The sequence below is a fragment of the Lissotriton vulgaris genome, chromosome 6 (assembly GCF_964263255.1).
Source record: "Lissotriton vulgaris chromosome 6, aLisVul1.2, whole genome shotgun sequence".
Lineage (NCBI taxonomy): Eukaryota > Metazoa > Chordata > Amphibia > Caudata > Salamandridae > Lissotriton > Lissotriton vulgaris.
In genome coordinates, this window is record NC_141694.1 from 1,872,945,969 (window position 1) to 1,872,968,314 (window position 22,346).

The 22,346-nt window shown below is 44.7% G+C and overlaps 1 protein-coding gene across 5 annotated transcripts in view; it reads right to left on the reverse strand.

The window, feature by feature from the left end:
• Positions 1-22,346, reverse strand: part of LOC147709713 (ribonuclease inhibitor-like) — a 135,459-nt gene that overhangs the window by 64,994 nt on the left and 48,119 nt on the right. For all 5 annotated transcript variants that reach the window (XM_086928212.1, XM_086928209.1, XM_086928211.1 and 2 more), the window contains 3 exons: positions 15,335-15,505; positions 14,051-14,221; positions 11,950-12,120 (listed from right to left, as the gene is read on the reverse strand). In XM_086928212.1, the coding sequence (XP_086784338.1) occupies positions 11,950-12,120; positions 14,051-14,221; positions 15,335-15,505 (513 nt within the window). The remainder of the gene's footprint in view (positions 1-11,949; positions 12,121-14,050; positions 14,222-15,334; positions 15,506-22,346) is intronic.

Here is a 22,346-nt window from a genome sequence, read left to right on the forward strand (position 1 = left end):
TCAGCTGCAGCACATGGAATTAAAAAGCAGGTTGGGAGAGGACAGCATTTGATGGTAGTCTTGTTGAACAATCTGAAAGCAGGACTTAAGTGACCTCAGAGCCTTGGCACTGCCAGAACATTCATTTAATACTTTGCATACATGATTCCCTATGTCAAAGCTGAGAGCTTTTCAGTGCATGTCTTGTGGTGCTTACTTTATCTTGATCTTTCAGCGTTATCAATAGAATCAGCAATATTACTTGTTTCTACATTTTCAGGAAAATGGGTTCTAACCTGTGAAAACCTTTTGACCTTTGGTGTTTGGGCCTCTTCAATGTGGTGAGCCTTTCTAATGGCGTCTCTCCCTAAATATGATTATTAGCGGAAATTTGCAGTGCCCACTTTTTAATAAAAGGTAATCTACTAGTGGACTGCTAGGGTAAGTGGCTCACAAAAGGTTGCAGGGGACATGTATGACCAGTGAGTGTGCACTGTAGATGCTGTATGTGTGGATTATCATGAGCATGGTGAGTATCTCCAGTGCTTTACTGTGTAGGGACAGGAATCTACTTCAGATCCCCTGTGTGCGTGCAGTAACACAATATGGAGGATGGAGAGAGGCTGACAGGCCGGGATATAAATTGCAGGAACATTCATGAAGTCCTCTGAGGGACACCTGACCTCAGTGAAAGGAAAGTGAGAGACAACTGCTCCTTTCAAATGTAGGGATGGACCCTACCGTCTCCTGCTTCATTCTTTCTCCAGAAGTGTGACCCCAGCAGAGAGAGGTAGCTGGGTGTGGATGCCTCTCCCTCTTTTGTACTTTTGTTTTGTGTTTCCCTGGCAAAGAATTCCCAATCCCACCCCTCAATCCAGATGACACTAGAAGACAAAGACTTGGCTTGACCAGTCTGGGAGAAACACATAAAATGTCAGGACTTGCCTGAAACCAAGGAGAATATACATTATTTCTGTATAACTCAGATAAATCCTGAGTGGAAATAATGGTCAATATGTGAGTGTTATCATGGACAAGTGACAAGACTCACAAACAGCCTGAGTGGAAATTACTTCAAGAAATGGGTGAGGATTTGTGACTGCAGGCTACGTCCAGATGAGGACCACCACGGCAAGACTCAATGGGGAGAGCTGCTCTCTGGCCGAAGGAGAGGAGGAACTGTCTGTTGGAGAAAAGGGATGGTTGGAATCAATCACCTTGCTGTCTGGTGCTTCGGGAGCTGCTGTGGAAGGGACTCGTTTCTCAAACCCACAGGAGAAGGTGGATCAGCCTTGAGGGATGATGTCAACTCACTGTGAAAGTAGATGTTACCTGCAGGAAGACACCGTCCAGAAAATGAGAACCCAGCCGTGTAGGAAGTACAATTTGAGGTCAGCCCAATTGTGAGCTTTAGGAGGCCCCCACAACACCACTGTGCGCAAGAAACCATAACTACGATAATTTGTTTTATAACTACCACCATTGAGGAGTGTTAGGGTCTTAGATGGAACATGAGCACTACCATGCTATTTTGTAAAATAAAAATACTTTTCATATGTGGGGGCAACTGCTACCAAAGGCAATCAGCCTCAGGTGGCCCCCTCCCAGCCCTGAGTGCCCCTGTAGAGCCACATCTGCCCCCTTCCAGGCACCAGGAGTGTTGCTGCAATCCCTTCAATGTTATCTATGTTCAGAGTGGGAGACCAGGTAGAAGAGGTTTCCCTATTCGGTAAAAGGGAGCAAGTACTGGGCGGGTGAGGAAGGCATGGCGACTACGTGGCTCAATGGATCTAGCTGATGCATAGTCCCCTGTGAGTCTGCCAGGATGGCGGGATATCGAGTGGCCCGGCGCTAGGGCCCTAGACCCAGGAACAAGAAATAAAAAGAAAACCAAGACCAACACAGCCCACACTGCATACAAAGAAATACTTGAGGGGCTTCATAAACCTTGCAGCTGCCCGAAATGCTAATATCTGCTGGGTCGGTGATCCGCGAGAGACCGGAAGTAGCACAAAGTATCTGGATGTATCCTGGGGCCGCAGGAGACAGAGATGAGCCCTCCCCCGAGCCCCTAGTGCCAGATAAAATGTGGTCAATAGGCCTCCTTGGATCAATGATCAGTGAAATGGGCACCGCAGCTTCTCCCTGCCAAGAAGGCTGCCATTGATTTTGGGGATTCCATAAGCATCATTAAAATGTGTAATCCACTTTTCCTCAGTCAATGTACAACTCAGTGAATTGGGATTAGATGTTTAGATATTATATATGTTTCCAAACTTGTTTCTGATCCCCTTTTTAAACCACCGTTATTTTTCCCATTGACTTAGAAAGAACGCATTAAAAAAATATTAACAAGTTGTACAAAAAGTAGTAATATTGTTTCGTATAGGTATTTTCTTTTAAGCCTGTTTAAAGTATGTTTGCCTTCCTAACTGAGCTTTTCAGTTTTTGAAAAGATGCATCATACCGGTTTTAAGACAATATATTCGATTTTCTGTGCACAAATTGCCTGATTTCTAATAGAACGTAACCTTTAAACATGCAACTACATTATTCACTGTTTACTTATACAAGACCAGCTCAGTCTCATTTAGTTTACAATCTTGGTGAACTGATTGTGCCGGTTGATATTATTGAAGTGGCTGAAGGCTACAGGGATCACTTTTAGCAGCAGTCTTCTACAGTATTACATTTGTAGGGGTATAACTATTTCAAATATCAAATTCTTCCCCCATTCTAACATGGACTGTGGTGCCCTGTAACCATTCCCTTCCCAGTCAACCAATTTACATTCACCAAAAATCTTAAAGTGCCAAACAATTACATATATATAATCTACGGGACAGATGTGATTACCAAAGTGGAATGTTTGAACAGCTGGAAGATCCAGGCAGCTGCATCCAGTAAAACAGATCAGGCAATTTGTTTGCCAAGATATGAAAGGCTTTCGATGCTATCAAAGTGTTATCACAATTTTGAAAGTTAGAAAAAAGGCACACTATCAGATTTGAGAAGTGCCTCTAGGGCCTCATATATTTTTCTTTTTTTTAAATCATATTGAAATCACCTGAATTCCCTTAGAGAGGTCAATTGTAACCTTATCCACAACATGGTCTTCCTTTTTCATTAATGATGTTGCTTTTAGTTAAATATCCTTATGTACAATGCATACAAATCAAATAAAATTAAAATGTTATTTGATTCAGACCTCATCTGATGTCAACAAATGCAAATATATAATATTAAAGAGTTGTATTTATACTTCAGAAGTTTCTTTAAGACACGGTATAGACATAGTAAATTAAAATTGACGAATAAAGATACATGATTAAGGGTTATTAGGTTTATACATTTTTTAAAACAACTTTAAAAAACTCTTTAAGAACTTAAACAAGATATAGCAAACTCATTCATTTGAGTGAGACTTGCACAACTTAATTAAATCTTGAGTTAAAATGGCATTATATCTAAAGCGGATAGGTTTCATAAAACCTTGGCGAGCTTCTACCAAAGTCGAATTTTGGCAAATTTAAACTACCTGGCGATGGTCTTGTACTCCACCGTTACACAAGTCGCAGTTACCTGAAGATTGTTCAAGGGAATTCCTTTTCGAAGAGTAAACTTTTAAAGGGACAGTTCCTATTCGCAGAAGAAGAAAACAGCGCCTTATTCTGTGTTCAAGCTGAACCTTTAAATAGTATTCAGGAGTTTTATATACTATATTGTCTGTACATTTTTTGTAATGCTTTAATGGAGTACATTACTCCTCATCTGAAACAATGCTTATTCTCAGCATCATATGTTTTAAAAAGCGCTTCAGATGTGCTGGAGACCAGCCTTTTTTCCACTTTCACTTTGAACACACTTGCTTGAGCCCATAGACTCCATACTAATCTTATCAACAATTAAAAGTATTTTTAGGAGCTAGAGATAAAAGTGACCCACCCAAGGAAAGTCCCTCACTTATAAGATGGGCATTTAATTTGCTTTTTTTTCAGTTCAATTGGATTATTTGAGTTTGTGGCCTTTAATATCAAATTTGCTCTGAGGTGAGAATAATGTGATCTTTGTTAATTGACATCCTGATCATCTGGATCAGAGTGAGGGCTGCAGTGATGGGCCCACAGCCCTTTGATGAAGACGTGCCAAGGGCAGGGGCTCAAGGGTGTTCTGGAGTGTATTGACTGCATTGTCTGTGCGGTTTCTTGAGTGGTAATGGTAGGCCAGGTGGTCATGTTGATTCTCTGGGTGTTGGCTGAGATGGGTAAGGGGGGCTGCAAGAGTGAAAGGATCCAGTTGGGGCTGGAAGCTCTTGTAGATGCAGGTGATCTTGATGTTGAAGATCAGGCACAGCTGGGTGCAGATGTTTTGAGAGGGGGTTATGCCGATGGAGCTTGCTGCTAAAGTGGTGATGTCCTTCACTAAGGTGAAGATTTATTTAGCACTGATGGTGCAGCGTCTTTAGGTCAACTGAGGTTTCTTAAGGAGAGTACTGTGGTGTGTATTCAGGCCTCTGAGTAGGTGGCTAAGATGATAAACAAATACCTAGCCACCCACCCCAAAGTCAACCACCTCTTCGACTCAACTTATTCTGAATCCAGGCCCAACTGCCTTACAGAGGCCACGTTCATCGCTGCCACAAAGTACATCTCGATGATTATAGACAGAGGTGACACCGTGTCCTTCATCTTTCTGCAGCCTGCCTACACGGTCTCACACCCCATCCTTATCCAAAAAACAGCATGAAGACGACATTCATGGAAGCACACTTTTCTGGATTCGCTCCTTCTTGACAGGCCGCACCCAGTCGGTCAGCCTAGCCCCCTTCAGCTCAGAGGCCATGAAACTCATTTACGGAGTTCTGCAAGAATCCTCACTCAGCCCTGCTCCATTCAACGCCTACGTGACCCCCACCCGCCAGAATCATCTGCACCCATGGAATCAAGAATATCCTATGCTGGCAACACTCAGTTGGTACTCTCCTCCCAGACCGTCTCCTCCAGCAAGACACCAAACATTAACCATTCTATTAACTGTTAAATTTATGTAAGAGCAACCTTTTTGGTATGATTGTTCCCCTTCTATTATTGGGGAGGAGATTCACTCATGACTAAAGTTTTGAATCTCTGAGGAAAAAATATAGGGGATAAAGCAAGGTGATGGGAGTGGAGCATTATTTTAAGTCAATTACGCGGAGACAAAGGGAGAGTTCATCAGTTTACCAACAGAATTAATTTGGTCTTCGTTTTGCGCTTTTATTGGTAAACTAGTTTCATTTTTACTCAAATTCGTATTTACTCAGGTTTCAAAGTGCTGGATTACAAAGTTGTACATTTATTTGCCCAAAGTGGAATAGGTTTATATGTGGAGTCACTTTGAGAGTTTATTTCCAAGTTCATTATATTCTATATTTTCATGTTTGCGCATTTAAATTACATCTTTTATTGTTTACTGCTCCACAAAACAGCAACACAAGTAAAAAAGATACATGACACACAGTCATCTCCCAACATTTGACATGTGGTAATAGGTTACCCTAGATCAAATCCCACAAAAAGAAGAAATCATGCACATTACATCACAATACCCTCTGCTCATGGAACCGCACGCGTCACAGCACCGCTATCAGGAGGAGCCCTCAACTCATCCTCAGAAGACACGTCTTGTACCCTCCCCCCACCCTCCGTCCAATGAACCTACAGGTCATCTTCACTTTATCATTATGTCTACATTTCCGAAGGTGTACTTTCTCTGCTACTGCCCACTCACACACATTCCTCTCCCAACCGTCCACACTTGGCCCACCCTGCTCCATACAAGTAATTGTGACTCTCCGCAATGCCAGCAACAGCAGCAAGTGCAAAAACTTAAATTCCATCTTTCTGCCTTTAAACTTTTTACTTGCTCCCAACAGGCAAACAATCGGGTTCAGTTCTATCTCAAAACCAATAACTGTGGCCACCCGCCTCACAAGAGATACCCTAAAGGAGCTGACCAAAGGGCAGCACCAGGCAAGGGGCAGGAACAACGCCACTTGTGCCTGACACCAGTGACAATTTCTAGGCCTACTGGGGTCAATCCAATGGAGCAGCACCAGAGTGATATAGATTTGGTGCAAGAAATTAAAATGGACCAACTTAAATCGTGCATTGCAGCACACCGTAGAACAGGACCTAGTCCATTGTGTATCTTCCAGGGGCACTCCCAGGTTGTCCTCCCAGGGGCCTTGGCCAGGAACGGGGTTCTAGGTCTATCAGTTATCATGGCTCAATATAGATGCAAGACTAAGTGTCAGGCTCCTCCCAGCTCCAACAACCCATAGAACAGATGGTAAGTGGACAGAGCAGCCGGAACCTTAGGCCATATTTCCTGGGTTATTGCAGCAGCACTGGCATATGCTAGGAATTCCCCATTTCCTAGACTTCTTGTGCTGCCTCAAATGTAATCCTCATTGGAATTGGTCCAATCCTTCTCTTGGTCCTTGGCCACGCATTCCTGTCCCCTTGATGTTGGTCCTCCTGGTTCTGGTCTTACCTGTCTTCTTGGTCCTTCTACATCTGGTACCCCTGACGGTGGTTCAAGTTGGTCCTGCCTCTCGTCCTCTCGGGTATTGGTCCCCATGGTTCTCATCATCCTGGTCATTTTGGCTGAGCTCCCCTTGGCTCTACTGGCCATTAGGGCCTTTGCTGTTCTCGTCATCTTGAGCCTGGTCCTTCTAGTAACATCATGTTAGCTTTGGTCTTCAGTATCATGGCCCTTGTATTCTTAGTCCAGGCTTGGTCCTCCTGGTAATTAATATGTTATTTTCTGATACCCATAGTCAGTGTACCCTTGGTACTGATTATCCTGGTCTTCTTTTCCATTTCAGAAACCGATAAAAAAACCAATGCACAAGGCTCAATCTGTACCAAACGTTTAGCAACTCTCTCAGTATTATCATCATGATGTATATTGTAATGGAAACAGAAATTGTTCCTAAGGCCCTTAGTAATGGCCTACCAGGTCCTCTTGTACGGATCCTATTGCTGCTGGTCCTACTTGTCCTTCACTTCCTGGTCCTACTTTTCCTCATTGGTTTGATGCTTCTAATGTTGCTACTTTTTCTTATGGGTATGTTCCTCCTGGACCGGTGCGCCTATACCTCATCCTCCTCGTTTTGGATCTCATGGCACCGGTTCAACTGGACCTATTGATTCTGGACCTCTTACCACTCTTACTTTTGCTACTTCTAGTTGTGATTTTCCTGGGTTAAATAGCCCTGGTTCCATTGGCCTTCATGCCCTTGTCCGGCTGGTCCACTGGGTTTTGGAGTGCCAGGTGCCGGGCCTCCTGGACCAACTAGGTCTAGTCTTCTGTGACCTTGTCCATTGTGATTTTGATTCTTCATCTCTTGGTCCACCTAGCTCTAGGTGAATTTCACCCTGGCTTGTAATCCACCAGTTTAGCTACTATTATCCTTAGTCTAGTAAAAACTTTGAGAAACTCTGGAAAAAAAAATATTTTTCACTTTGACATTTACAACTTAAAATAGCTCTTATGTGATGAAATCACCACTGTATGTAGATATGTTTAAACACTTCCAATGTGATGATTAAAGAAAAACAGAAGCAGAATTTCTAGTTCAAAAACAACAGATTTTACACAACATTGTAGTACAGTGCACATTTCTGACCCTCCCAGATTCTATAAACCTAAACAAATAGCTTGAATTTATCTCTGAAAATGGTGGTTACCTAACTCGGGCCCACCCATTACTGGTCTTCGTGGAACCCTGGTCCTGCATCTCTTAACCCTGGTGGTCCTGGTACTGCATCTCCTAACCCTGGTGGTCCTTGTCCTGCATCTCCTAACCCTGGTGGTCCTGGTCCTGCATCTCCAAACCCTGGTGGTCCTGCATCTCCTAACCCTGGTGGTCCTGGTCCTGCATCTCCTAACTCTGGTGGTCCTGCATCTCCTAACTCTGGTGGTCCTGGTCCTACATCTCCTAACTCTGGTGGTCCTGCATCTCCTAACTCTGGTGGTCCTGGTCCTACATCTCCTAACTCTGGTGGTCCTTCATCTCCTAACAGTGGTGGTCCTGCATCTCCTAACCCTGGTGGTCCTTGTCCTGCATCTCCTAACCCTGGTGGTCCTGGTCCTGCATCTCCAAACCCTGGTGGTCCTGCATCTCCTAACCCTGGTGGTCCTGGTCCTGCATCTCCTAACTCTGGTGGTCCTGCATCTCCTAACTCTGGTGGTCCTGGTCCTACATCTCCTAACTCTGGTGGTCCTGCATCTCCTAACTCTGGTGGTCCTGGTCCTACATCTCCTAACTCTGGTGGTCCTTCATCTCCTAACAGTGGTGGTCCTGCATCTCCTAACCCTGGTGGTCCTGCATCTCCTAACCATTGTGTACCTGGTCCTGCATCTCCTAACTCTGGTGGTCCTGCATCTCCTAACCCTGGTGGTCCTGGTCCTGCATCTCCTAACCCTGGTGGTCCTGCATCTCCTAACCCTGGTGGTCCTACATCTCCTAACCCTGGTGGTCCTACATCTCCTAACAGTGGTGGTCCTGCATCTCCTAACCCTGGTGGTCCTGCATCTCCTAACCCTGGTGGTCCTGGTCCTGCATCTCCAAACCCTGGTGGTCCTGCATCTCCTAACCCTGGTGGTCCTGGTCCTACATCTCCTAACCCTGGTGGTCCTGGTCCTGCATCTCCTAACCCTGGTGGTCCTACATCTCCTAACAATGGTGGTCCTGCATCTCCTAACCCTGGTGGTCCTACATCTCCTAACCCTGGTGGTCCTTGTCCTGCATCTCCTAACCCTGGTGGTCCTGCATCTCCTAACCCTGGTGGTCCTACATCTCCTAACCCTGGTGGTCCTGGTCCTGCATCTCCTAACCCTGGTGGTCCTGCATCTCCTAACCCTGGTGGTCCTGGTCCTACATCTCCTAACCCTGGTGGTCCTACATCTCCTAACAGTGGTGGTCCTGCATCTCCTAACCCTGGTGGTCCTGCATCTCCTAACCCTGGTGGTCCTACATCTCCTAACCCTGGTGGTCCTGGTCCTGCATCTCCAAACCCTGGTGGTCCTGCATCTCCTAACCCTGGTGGTCCTGGTCCTACATCTCCTAACCCTGGTGGTCCTGGTCCTGCATCTCCTAACCCTGGTGGTCCTACATCTCCTACAATGGTGGTCCTGCATCTCCTAACCCTGGTGGTCCTACATCTCCTAACCCTGGTGGTCCTTGTCCTGCATCTCCTAACCCTGGTGGTCCTGCATCTCCTAACCCTGGTGGTCCTACATCTCCTAACCCTGGTGGTCCTGGTCCTGCATCTCCTAACCCTGGTGGTCCTGCATCTCCTAACCCTGGTGGTCCTGGTCCTACATCTCCTAACCTTGGTGGTCCTGCATCTCCGAACCCTGGTGGTCCTGGTCCTACATCTCCTAACCCTGGTGGTCCTGCATCTCCGAACCCTGGTGGTCCTGGTCCTGCATCTCCTAACCCTGGTGGTCCTGCATCTTCTAACCCTGGTGGTCCTGGTCCTACATCTCCTAACCCTGGTGGTCCTGGTCCTGCATCTCCTATCCCTGGTGGTCCTACATCTCCTAACCCTGGTGGTCCTGCATCTCCTAACCCTGGTGGTCCTACATCTCCTAACCCTGGTGGTCCTACATCTCCTAACCCTGGTGGTCCTGGTCCTGCATCTCCTAACCCTGGTGGTCCTGCATCTCCTAACCCTGGTGGTCCTACATCTCCTAACCCTGGTGGTCCTGGTCCTGCATCTCCTAACCCTGGTGGTCCTGCATCTCCTAACCCTGGTGGTCCTGCATCTCCGAACCCTGGTGGTCCTGGTCCTACATCTCCTAACTCTGGTGGTCCGGCATCTCCGAACCCTGGTGGTCCTGGTCCTGCATCTCCTAACCCTGGTGGTCCTGCATCTTCTAACCCTGGTGGTCCTGGTCCTACATCTCCTAACCCTGGTGGTCCTGCATCTCCTAACCCTGGTGGTCCTGGTCCTACTCGCCCCTCTAAATCTGGTACTTCTGTCCTGGGTACTTCTTGGTTCTAGATCTTTGGGCTCCGGTGCGCTATTAGGGTTCATCGTGGTCTCCTGGTTTACGGGGGACACTCGATTTTATAGAAAAAACTGCCTTATTTTAGGGTTTTCCTGCTTAATTTGCCTCTTGTCGTTTTTGGATGTTGGCACATATGATGATGCAACCCTGTTGTTGTCAGGAGCATTAGTATGTTTTAGATGTCTGTATTTTGCTGAGGGCCACCCATTATTTTGTTCCTTGGTATCTGGAATAAACCTGTCAGTGACAGTGTCCGCTATGTCACTCAGTCAGAGGAGAAATCCAGTCTATCTCAAGCCTAAGTAGTGTGGTTAGAAGTGGAGCTGCCTAACACAACCAGAGCCAGCACAGCACAGAGATAGATTCTGAATCAAGGGAAAGATGACGGACCATCCACTGCTCCTCGTCACGACAAAATGAAAGCGAGGGGTCAGTTTCCGCGAATGTGTTGGTGCAGAGAGTAGTGGAGGACCTTCAGTGGAATCTCACCGCTGGCGAGAGCTTAATGTACTTTTATTCTTTCATCTAATTTCAGGCTGCCCTTCGGGTTGTCACTGTCCAGGACTGCTTGTTACCACCAGTACACAGTGGATATAAACAGGCCTGCAGCGGCTGCCGAGTCTGGACTTCAGGAGCAACAGGAGACACTGCAAGCAGGATCCAGTGTCAGCCTCAGCAAGGTTGTGTTCGGAGCCAAGGAGATCCGGCTTTCAAGGCTGCATCCATCGGGTGCTGCGTGTATAAAAGCCTGATTGAGCAAATGCCAAGCAGTTTATTGGTAGAATGTATTCATTAATAGCAGTGGCCTCAGACTTTTTATTTGCTTCAGTACCAAACACTGATTTGGTAGCAAACCTAGGCCCAGGTTTTAGGGTCTTCATAAGTAAAGCTGATACAGAGAGAAAGTTTCCTTCTGCAGTGATTTTTCCTCCTCAGCCCAAAATACAACACCTCTCTTGGAAGTTGTCTCACATAAGCCACCAAGTCTGTCAGTGTAGCATGTTTTTTTTCTGCTGTACACAGGACATCAGCTATTTGAGACATTCCTTCAGGTGCCCTCTTCTGTAGGTCTCCCAGATGCAGTCAGCCCATTCTAGGAATAAGGAATTTCCAACCCATGGGATTCAGTGCATAAAAATGTTTTGCAATATGTGCATGTATGTTTACGTGAAACAACTTGTGTGTAGGTTATTTTGACTTAGAGGAAGACTGTTGGGGATAGAGGTGTGTGTGTGTGTGTGTCTCTGCGTGTGCGTATCTGTTTGTGTGCGCGTGTGTGTGGACATTTGTTTTAAACCAACACTGTGACAACCAGGGGAATCCTCAATGTATTATTAAACTCTGACAGAACCTGACAAATACCACCTCTGTGAGGTCCAGCGTGCTTTGAGGACTGGTCCCTGGAGTGGGTTTAGGTATTTTTCTGAGTTTAAAAAAAGAGGTTTAGTTCTATTTGCTTCGCGTATCATGGCTTAAAAGTGTATTACCAGTATCAATGTGCATGCATTAGAATAGTGAATACAAACTTCCTTACAGTCAATGGCGCGTGCGCGTGTGGAAAACATGGAATAAGAACACAAGGAGGAGTTTAGGGAGTGTCAGAATATGCTGTATGTGTTTAAATTGATGAGATTCGAGTTACATTAGTAATTGGAGATCTGGAAAAGGGGGTGAGATATGATGCATAAACAGTAAAGGTTAAATATCCAACAATGTGACTCAAAATCAGAAGGTACATGATAGGAGTGACAAGAAGAGCTGTAAAGGAGTTAAGCAACATATAATCCGCATCAGTAGAACGCTGAAAGCTGTACTAGAAGTTGAGGGGTTTTCAACAATCACAAAGGGAAAGGCTCAAGTCACAGAATTTAAAATGCTTAAAGACAGAGGTTACAGATAACTACTTACCACAGCACCTGCATTTTACATCCTTTACATTTCAAACCTTCAAACAGTGGTTGCATGAAGGATTCCCTTAGGTTATTTTGTGCAAGAAACAGCTCTGTCAGACTTTCATTTGTCCTGAAAACAGACTCCAGCTCTTTGAAACATAAACCTGTGAGGGAGCATTCAGTCAGGCTGCAGGACATAGAGAGGGAGAGAGAAAGAAAATAGATCAAACACTGCACCACCCATGCAAGTCTACAACACACAGTGGCCTTTTGTGCAGGACACAGAGATAGTAGTGAAACACATTAAACAATGGCTTATCCTGCAGGACGGAGGTGCAAGTCATCTAAGATCACATCACACAACCACTTTCCATGCAGGACACGATGGTACAGGCAGATAATATCAGAGAACATTATATGAAGGCTTTTCCTACAAACCAAACACATACGTAGTATCAAAACACATCAGAATAGTCCTTTCAGTAGAACAAAGGACACAAATCCTCTTAAAGATATCACACAAGCACTGACAAGCAAATTGGCATTTTCTTGTCCCAAACAATTGGTGCCTGCAACCGGTATCCTGGGTCACATGGGTCGGTGTAGCTGGCAGTTGGTCTTTGTGGAGTGCTCCCAGACAGTGAGACAAAGAAGAGATAGCTCCTCTCCGATCAAGTCAGAGATGGCCCATTCTGCGATCAGATACCACAATTGCACATCACAAAGCCTCTGCCTGAGCGCATTCACAAAGGGTTTGACTCAAGTCTTTTGTACCCCCAGACAAGCTGGGGCCAGGACAGGGAGGCAGGACATGTCAGACTACTCTGGGGGTGTAAATCTCCAGAACTTTCTTCTACTTTAAAGCTGGCAAAAGCTATAAACACAGGACCCGCAGACCCAACTCTTCTGTACACCTCTGGACCTATGGATACTATAGAAGAAGAACTGCTGTGCTGCTCTGCTGCTAGAAAGGCAGCTACTCCTCTACCCTGCTACTTAGTTGCCTTGCTGCCATGCTTGCTGAGAATGAATACTGGACCTGTTCCCTTCATCCCAGGCTGATGTGATTCCTCCTGTTCTGAGCTTCAGGAACATATAAAGCTCCAGAGGCCTCCCTGCCTCTGCCAAGCTGCGAGAGCCTGCAACTGCACCTGCCTGAGCCCCACTGGCCTCGGCCGGAGTTAGTTCCTAATACCCAAGTGCTGCCCCTCAGGTCCTGGTCCCTTGGTGTGGCATCAGCTGAAGATTTGGGCTCTTGCCTACTGCGAACGGGCCTGTTCACTCCAAGATCTTGCCTCCCATGCCAACTGCCAAACTTTGTTGAACCTGACTCTTCGTGCCATACCGACAGCTAGCAATAGCCGGCAACAAGAGATCCACACTTCGCGCTACAGCATCGGCAAATCTCCAGCAATGACCATCAGTGACGCCTTACAGGAACTTTGCACTACATCGAAAATTGTCTGTGACACCTGGCCAGCTCTTCTCACTAAGACGACACCATCCGCGAAGCACTCCTTACACTATGTGGCCCCCTCCACTGCGCACAGAACTCTTTGCACCAGACTGTAGAAGGTAATTCAGCTGGACTAACTTAAACCTGTATTCATCCCGCGCAAAATCACGCTCCATGGCCAGATAACCTTGAATGGTGCTTTGTGCTTTTTGGTGATATACTTAACTGAACTCTTTTAAATGGCATATCACTGGTTCTACTGATTGGGTTTCCGTCGCTTTGGTCTCTATTTTTCTAAATTGTTGTAGGATTTTCCTTATGTTGTGTTTTCACTTTATTACTGTTTGAAGTGCGGCATAAATTACTTTACACATTGTCTCTAAGTGAAGACGGACTGCTTTTGTGCCAAGGTACCAGTGGGTTAAGAGCAGATTCATTTGGGGTCTGCATGAGCTTCACGCTGACAAGAATTGTGGTTGCTGCTTGAGCAGGGTTTCACTCACTCAACCAGGAACCCAATTTCCTACATGCATGACAATAATAAGCTTAATAATGCTGAGGATTGTGCAGCTAACAGTGAAGCAATCAATGAGAAGGGAGTACCTGATTGAAAATAAATGTTAGTTAAAATAAATAAAATAAAGAAAACAATCTTTCTTACTCCAAAGTCTGTATCCTGCAGTGTGGATTGTTCAGTCCTTGACACAGCTGTATTACACCATCATCACCCAATTCATTTCCGCCCAGGTCCAGCTCTGTGAGCCACGTGTTTGCACTTAAAACAGAGGCAAGATCTGCACAGCATGAACTTGTGAGAGAACAATACTCGATCCTGCGAGGATAAAAAAACAAAATATATTTGCCAGTAATAACATCTAATTTGGCTTCACGCTTTTAGTGGGAATCCGGTAACAGCTTTAACCAAGCCGAGAAAAACTACCTCTCCCACATGCCTCCTAATTGTCTGTGTGGTGATGAGGGTATAAATAACAGAAACTAAAGACGGACTTGTAACTACCGCGATCAGGAAGTTTTGTTCGAAACGCATTGGTAAAGGAAGTTTTTTTGAGCTGGAATAAATTGCTTTGAACTCCACCCGAGAAGAGTGCGGCGTATTTATTTTTGCTTCTAAATAAAATACGAGTCTAGTCCTTGGCTCGTCGCCAGCACCAGCTGAAAAGTTTCTCCTCCTGGAAAAGGGACGTTTGCTGTTCAATATATATATATATATATATATATATATATATATATATATATATATATATATACATACATACATATTTGAATGTTGTTCATTTGACATCTAGGAAAGCCTTTTTGTTAGAAAGTGTTGCACAAAGAAAACCCCATGCCTTACACATAGAACAGTCTTTTGATGTGTTTCATTTTATAAGAGTGGAATCCCTTTCCTGGTGGTGTTTTGATTTTATTGCTTCGTCCTGTTTGAGCCTCCATGTGGGAGGGTGGTATTTTCTATTATTTGGGAGGGCAAAGCAATACACCAAGTTACCAGGGTGCATGGTGTGACCTACTATCGTAAAGCACAGTGCAAAAATGCAGGACAAGGATACTATAGTGAGCCTTATAGCAGATGGTTACAGATAGAGACGCCCAGAGATGTGACTTGAAGGAGGTAAATATGATAAACAGTTTTGCATTCCAAATGTGGCAACAATGCAGTGTCCACTAACATGATCAGTTACTAGTTCTGTGCTTGCCTAGAAAGGAAGCGAAATGGCAATGGAGCAGGTCAAGCCATAGGTCACACTATGAAACTGAAAAGGCATATGACCTGGGACAAAAATAGTGAAAGGTGAGCAAAGCGGGTGAGAGAGCCAGTGTGGCAGGGGCAGTGTATACAAACAGCTGATAATTGGCAGCGACATGTGACTGAAGATTACTGAGAGCATGAAAAAGGTGCTCAGTAAGAACAGCTGCTACTCACCACAACTTCTGTACTCGGCAGCCTGGATGTCTCAATCCTTCACACAGCTGCCTCACTCCAGCATCTCCCAGCTCATTGTTACTCAGCACAAGCATAGTGAGAGACGGAATAGTACGGAGAGCAGAAGAAAGATCTGCACAGCCCACACTTGTCAACAAGCAATGTCTCATCCTGCAGAAAACAACACACATGAAGGGAACAGTCAACCAGTGTGGACAATGTTACTTCGCTCTCTGCTAAGAATATAGTAAATAATCACTCCCAAGATGGAAGTAAACTGAATTCTGACAATTCCATCCTTCACTACAAAGGGACAAAAATACCTCCCCACTTTCCAAAACTCATCCTTTGAGAGACGAGTGCGTTAAATGTTGAATCCTTCTCCAACAACCCTCTGAAGCCAAGTGTGGTGTTTTTGCGGTCCATTAAGGTTCTCTCCACTTTTAATTCTACAACTGCAGGGCTTATGTTAAAAATGATGAGTGCATCTATCTTCAAAACAAAGGTACAGCTTTATATCAAGATACCCGAAACATCAACCAACATCCAACATCATCCATGTCAAGCTTAAATCCTGGATGTCGGATCATTTTCTGCAGCTTAGACCTTCAGAACTGGAATTCCTTATCCTTTCCCAGATACACAGAGACAACATTTGTTTTTACCCAACTCTTATTGCTGAAGGCATGGCTTGTGCTCCCTCACTGCTTCATCAGGGACTTCATTGTGATTAACGCTTACCCCACTTAGTTGGTCATTTCACTTAAACAGAATCTACACATCTGCAAATTTCCATTGGAACTCCATTAAAAAAAATATATTTGTTAACTCAGCTAAAACTTCAGTGTTCCTCCAGAAAATTCAACCACATCTCTAATGTTCTCAGTTAATTACAATGGCTCCACATCAAAATGAAACTCACCCGTGAATGCCTCACTTAAAAAAGCCAACCATCTAAATCACCCTAACTATGTAACCTGCCTTTGGAACCTCTCTGGTGGTTAAAGAGAGTACAGAAAGTCTTACACAAGTAAATCACGAAATTTCAAGTCCTCTCAAGCGCTCTCCTCCCCAACATCTCTCACGTCTATCTATAACCTGATATCTGTGGCACAAAACGCAACATCGACCCTCCGGTTGCCCAGGAAACTCATTTCTTCCGCCTATACAGAGCAGTCATGCATTTCTTGAAATACCTACTATTGTTTCTGAGGAATGCATTCCTCCAGTTCATTGTAAAGCTCAGTAACATTCCGTTGTGGAGAAACAGTGGGTGACACCATCAAAAAAATAAATTGTGACATAATTTTTAAAAATACACACTGAAAATAGGAAAACTAATTTAAAAAGTAAAAGTATAGAAATACACAGGATGTTCCAACTCGTATAATAATCAGTCTTTTCTAAGACATTCAGAAAGATAAACAAATACAGTATGCTCTACAGCATGGGTACTCACAAACTTTCTCTCGGTGGCCAAATTTACAGTTTGGTTTGTGTCCGAGGGCCGCACCGGTGGGGGCGGGATCAGTGGGGGAGGGGCGGGGCTAGAGCAATAAAAAAACTGACCATGAGGTTGATCACAGGTCCCTGCAGCGGATGCCTTTGTCCACTGAGCTACCAGACCCGGCATACACACATCTCTCTCTTGGTCTCCCTCTCTCGCTCTAGCTCTCTCTCTCTCCCTCCCTCTCTCCTTGTCTCACTTCATCTCACTCTCTTTCTCTCACTCCCTCCCACTCTCTCTCTCTCACTCTCACTCCCTCTCTCCCTCTGTCTCACTCCCTCTCTGTCTCACTCCCTTTCCATCCCTCTCCGTCTCCCTCCCTCTCCCTCCCACTCCCTCTCCGTCTCACTCCCTTTCTCTCCCTCTCACTTTCCCTCCCTTTCTCTCCCTCTCACTTTCCCTCCCTTTCTCTCCATCCGTCTCCCTCCCTTTCCCTCCCTCTCACTCCCTCTCCGTCTCCCTCCCTTTCCCTCCCTCTCTCTATGTCTCTCTCCCTTTCCCTCCCTCTCCCTCCCTTTCCCTCCCTCTCACTCCCTCTCCCGCCCTTTCTCTCCCTCTCACTCTCATCTCACCCTGCCTGTGTGTCAGCCGGGGCACACACACACACTCACAGCCGCAAACAGAGCAAACAGGGTTGTGATTAGATAACACCTACAAAAACATAATATTTTTTTTAACAAATGTAGCACATAATTTCCGGAAGCCATAGGGTCAAATATAGAATTAATAGTTGGCGCTGAATCAATAGTACACACACTACTTTAACCAAATAAACGCTGTGCAATCCCTCTTACTAAAACCTGACCTGTTCTATAAATGCGTTGCTGACTATGAAAGAGTATTCGAATTCTTACAGGCATCCAGGATAGGGAAAGTGCTAAATTACCTTGTTTGGGTTTAAAACCGATTACAGATTAAGAAGGTTACTCAAAGCTGCAGTAGCATTTGTTAGCGCTGATTATTTTTGAGCAAAAATGTAAATCGTAATTTTCTCTCGGGTGGTTTTGCATTCCGTGGTAGACCCTGAATGTGGGGCAATAGACTGAGTGAGCGAGAAGTGCCGATTAAGTAGGTGATTTTCCAGCTAAAGAATGCGCTTTTCTTTTGAGGTGTGCATGTGTTTATAAGTCCCCCTCCCTCTCATCTCACCCTGCCTGTGTGTCTGCCGGGGCGCACACACATTCACAGCCGCACCCGAGCACTTAACAGGTCTTTAAAAGACCATTTTCATGTTAATGAGGCCTTGATGTATTTCACCTCTTAGGCCCCTGCAGCTTTACTCTCGCTATCGCTAGGATCGTCCGGCCCCCACAGAGCAGCAGAGTCACTCGCGCTGCTGCAGACACTCTTAAAAAAAAAAATTTAAAACACGGGCATGATGACTCAAGGTCCGCGGGCCGCCACGGAAGGCTTGCCGGGCCGCCACCGGCCCGCGGGCCGTACTTTGAGTACCCGTGCTCTACAGCATCAAATTGGTCAGGGATTCTTTCGCTCATTTGATTAGTCCTCACTGTTCCGAAGATGGGTCAAAATGTGTCAGATGCACTGCACTATCAACTGGAAAAAACAAGCATCCCTCAAGGGACCTCTTGAAAGTGCTGGGCTCTTGGGTTTGGTCTGCACAGACCTTCATACCCTTGAAAATGGATATAAAATTGATCCTCAACATAAAAGTGAGAAATAATAATTTCATGAGATGCGCACAAACGTATCCAATGAAAGCTAAAAAAATAAAGCAGCCACTATGGCTAATGTTATGTAAAAGAATTGCATTGTATTTTAGAAGTAGGACTGTGTTCTTAAGTTTTATGTCTTGGTAGTGAAAAACTCCTAAAATCGTTTTTCACTATTGTAAGGTCTACCTCTCCCATAAACTTTCATTGGGTTGCCTTAATACATTTAACATGTGCTAACATTTTGTTGGGAGCAGGTAGAAATGTAATGTTTTGACTCACATTAATTGTGTAATTTAAAATCCTCTTTAATGATAAAGCTTGGATTTTAAGTCACAATACTGAAAACACCACTTTTAAAAGGTTTAAATTTTTTTCCAGTGGTAACCATTGTACTTTCTGCTAGAGTCCCGAGTCAAGTGACTCTGCTGTTGGTTCTTGTGTATTCCCCCTAGACAGAGAGACAAAGCAGGACTAAGCTTAACTCTACCTTCTCCTGAACTTTCTTCAAGAAATGTTCTAAGCCCCAAGCTCAGCGAAGACAGGACCCCATCCATTTTGTGGATCCGGGCCACCATCTTTTGTGGTCGGCCTTAACTTTTGAGTTTGTCCTGGTCTCATGCTACCAGATTCTTGTGGTTGCTTTATTGATCCTTTAGGCACTAGGTTTGACTAGAAATCTTAAATATTCATAACTCCGGTTCTACTAATTGTATTTAAATAGGTTTGGTGAAGTTTTATTTATTAAAATGTACCCTATTTTTCTAAATTTTTCTTTTGTTGTGTTGTTAGTTTATTACTGTTTGTGTGCTGCATAGTGCCTCTACGTTAAGAGGGACTTTTATTTTGTGCCAAACTACCACACTTGTGCGGTTCACACAGATAAGGACTGTGGTTGTTGCTTCAGTGGGGTACTCGCTCCCCTCAATCAATAACCCAGTTTATTACAATGTTTCAAGTATTTAGTGTTAGGTGCACACAGATTCAATATACAAATACATATCCAAATTCAATTTGCATCGTAAACAGCCATATGGTGACTGAGATGCTTTAGGAATTTATTTATTTATAGAGTTTTATATAGCGCTGGCTAGACTAAAGGATATCAGAACACTTTACATATTTTGAGAGGAAGTGTACAAGAAGTACATGACGAAAGTCAACAGGGTTAAATCTAGATAAACAAGTAACAAAGTCCACAATAGGAATACAGTAGTATAGAGCAATCAAACATTTGGGTAAAGGTAGAGGGGTTAGGGGACAATTTAGCGTCTGAATAGTCAGTAAGATTAGAAGGCCTCTCTAGACGGAAAAACAATTCAAAGAGGGCGTGGTCTTTGGGAGACATAAATCGACTAGTGTTTGTTGTTGAAGTACTTGTTGATGAGTAAAAATGTGAGGTCCTGTTTGAAGCTCTATAAAGAGGGGTTGTGGCGTAGGTCCTCAGAATGCCACAGTTACACGTGTAGGATATATCTCTCCCATGGAATACACCTGCAGCCTATCAGAGACAGCAGTGCATTTCAATGGAAGAATAAAGGTCCTTTTGAGCAGGATTCCCAACTAAATAAGTATTGAGATGTTCCCACATTTAAATAAAATAAATGCCCATGTAGATTGTCGAGTGGCAATTGGAAGGCAGCGATTTAAAACGGTGCTTAGTCAGTACTCACTAAATGTACTGAACACCTCACTGATTAGAGCAGGCCAGAGTAACAGCTAAACAAACATTGCGTCATTGAATGTAAAAGGGTACTGGTGGTGAACTGTGAACCTCCATCATGGATTGGGAAGGTGTTAAATAATAAGTTGTGAATAATGCACAAGTTGCACAATCGAATGCAAACAAAATATAAAAGGTATGTTAAAATAAGGCTACTAACCAGAGCCGCTGAAGAAATGAGGCGACAGAAAGGACCAGTTTGCCATGACCTTGTCAGGAACCCTAAGTATGTCAGCTCCCTGGTTTGAAACGGACTGATTCAGCTGCCTCAACGTGAACAACCATGTGCATATTCTTTCAGTTACCCCAAGAAGGGCCTGCATGATGCACTGTGGCTGCAAACACCATATGTCCCTTTGGCATGGAGGCTCCTGTTGTATCTGGGTTTCAGTGCAGTACATCTTTCCTGCTGATCTGTCTTGCTGCTCAGCCAGTGTGGATGTTCAGTGGAATGTTGGTATGTGTGGTGTGGTAATGGAATGTTGGAATGCCTGTGTGTGGAGTGTCAGTTGGGAGTATGGGTTGAGCAGCAAGAAGGCTGCTCCTGGTGAGGCTCTGTACTGAAGACCTATTCTATATTTGGTTCTGCACTGCTCTATACTTGATACCTATCTACACCTAAGAAGTGTATCAATAAACCATTCATCTTTATACTACACCTCGACTACATGGACGTATTACATTTGGCGACGATCTGGAAAGGAACTATCTTGCCACCTGCTAGTCTACTGAGGAAGTAGTTACTGAATCTCAAGAAACTGAATTAGTCAGCAGTCTATGACGCAGGTAAAAGGACTTTACTTGAAACTACAAGCAGCGCTTTTTAAAATTATTGGAAACTCTGAGCCCCATCAGTGACCTTATCATCGGTCACCCTAACCCAAGTGTGCCAGTCCCAGTTCTCCCTGCTCTGCTGTCTTGAAGAGGTGTTCCTCTCCTGCTAACTCATGCTACTGTGTCCAGCTTGACTATATTGATATTGACGTGGCATCTTTGATATGAATTCTAGGACACTATATATCTTGCTACCATAGAAAACTGGTGATGCACAAAAGCGCTTTATTTATCAACTCTGTTTTGTGGCTGTCTCAGTGTGGTCTCGGAGCGGGGAAATATATGGGGACACACTGGGTTTATCAAAGTCATCTTCATTGCCAGAGATGAGTGGACTTGCTGCAAGACGCCTTGTGACAGCTCATTTGCGGCGCGGACAGGTGGAGAACGCAAGCTCTGCTGCTATGTTCTGACCTAGGCGAGGCACTTGTGGTCCATTATTTGTTAAAAGCACTTGAGACTTGTCCACAGTAGGGCAGTTAAACCACTGTTTTTCTCTTTAAACAGAGCACGAGCTACGCTTAGAGCACGCTCTCGGAGTGTGTCAAGAATTTTTCAAAAATAGTTTAAGCGCTTGCAGTCCTACCTGTCCTGCTCCCCTGCTGTCCAGAGATGCTTAGTCGGATCTGTTGTGACGCATGTTCTTCTACAAGGCTTTTGGCTGACACACAACGTTTGGGAGCATCTGCGCGCCAGGAACAACCCGGCATGACGTGACCAACGTGCGGCCATCTTAGGATTGACAATGGTTCATTTCAGTTATTGGTGTTCTGTTCTCATTTTGCCAACCACCGTTTGTAGCATGTGCGGCGTAGGTGCACTGCGTGTATGTAAGACCGGGATTTTGGTGAATTTATGGCATCACGAAGAACTGGTGTTCACTCTGGTATATGGTGTCGGCATGCTGCTGAGTGAGGCGCTGTTTTTTCCACAGGCACTGAGTGGTGAGTCATGCATGTGCGACCTAATCTAAAAAAATCAAAAACTTGTGCACATTTATTTTTGTTGAAGAGGAAACAGGAGTTTTCACTTTCCGATGTGGGAGCAAGTTGTTATCTGCCCACAGTCTGCTTTCCGACGTGGGAGCAAGCAGTCTGCATTTGTGGGATCAGCCTTCCTTTGGCATGGATGTGTTGTACTGTTTCTCTTACAGGCATTCAGTGTTGCAGCTTACAAACTGTTTTAAAGTACATGTGCTTGACAGCTGGGCGCAGTTTTAAGAAGCATGGGAGATTTACACTTCCTTGTGTGCTTTATAACAAGCTTGTTTCCTAC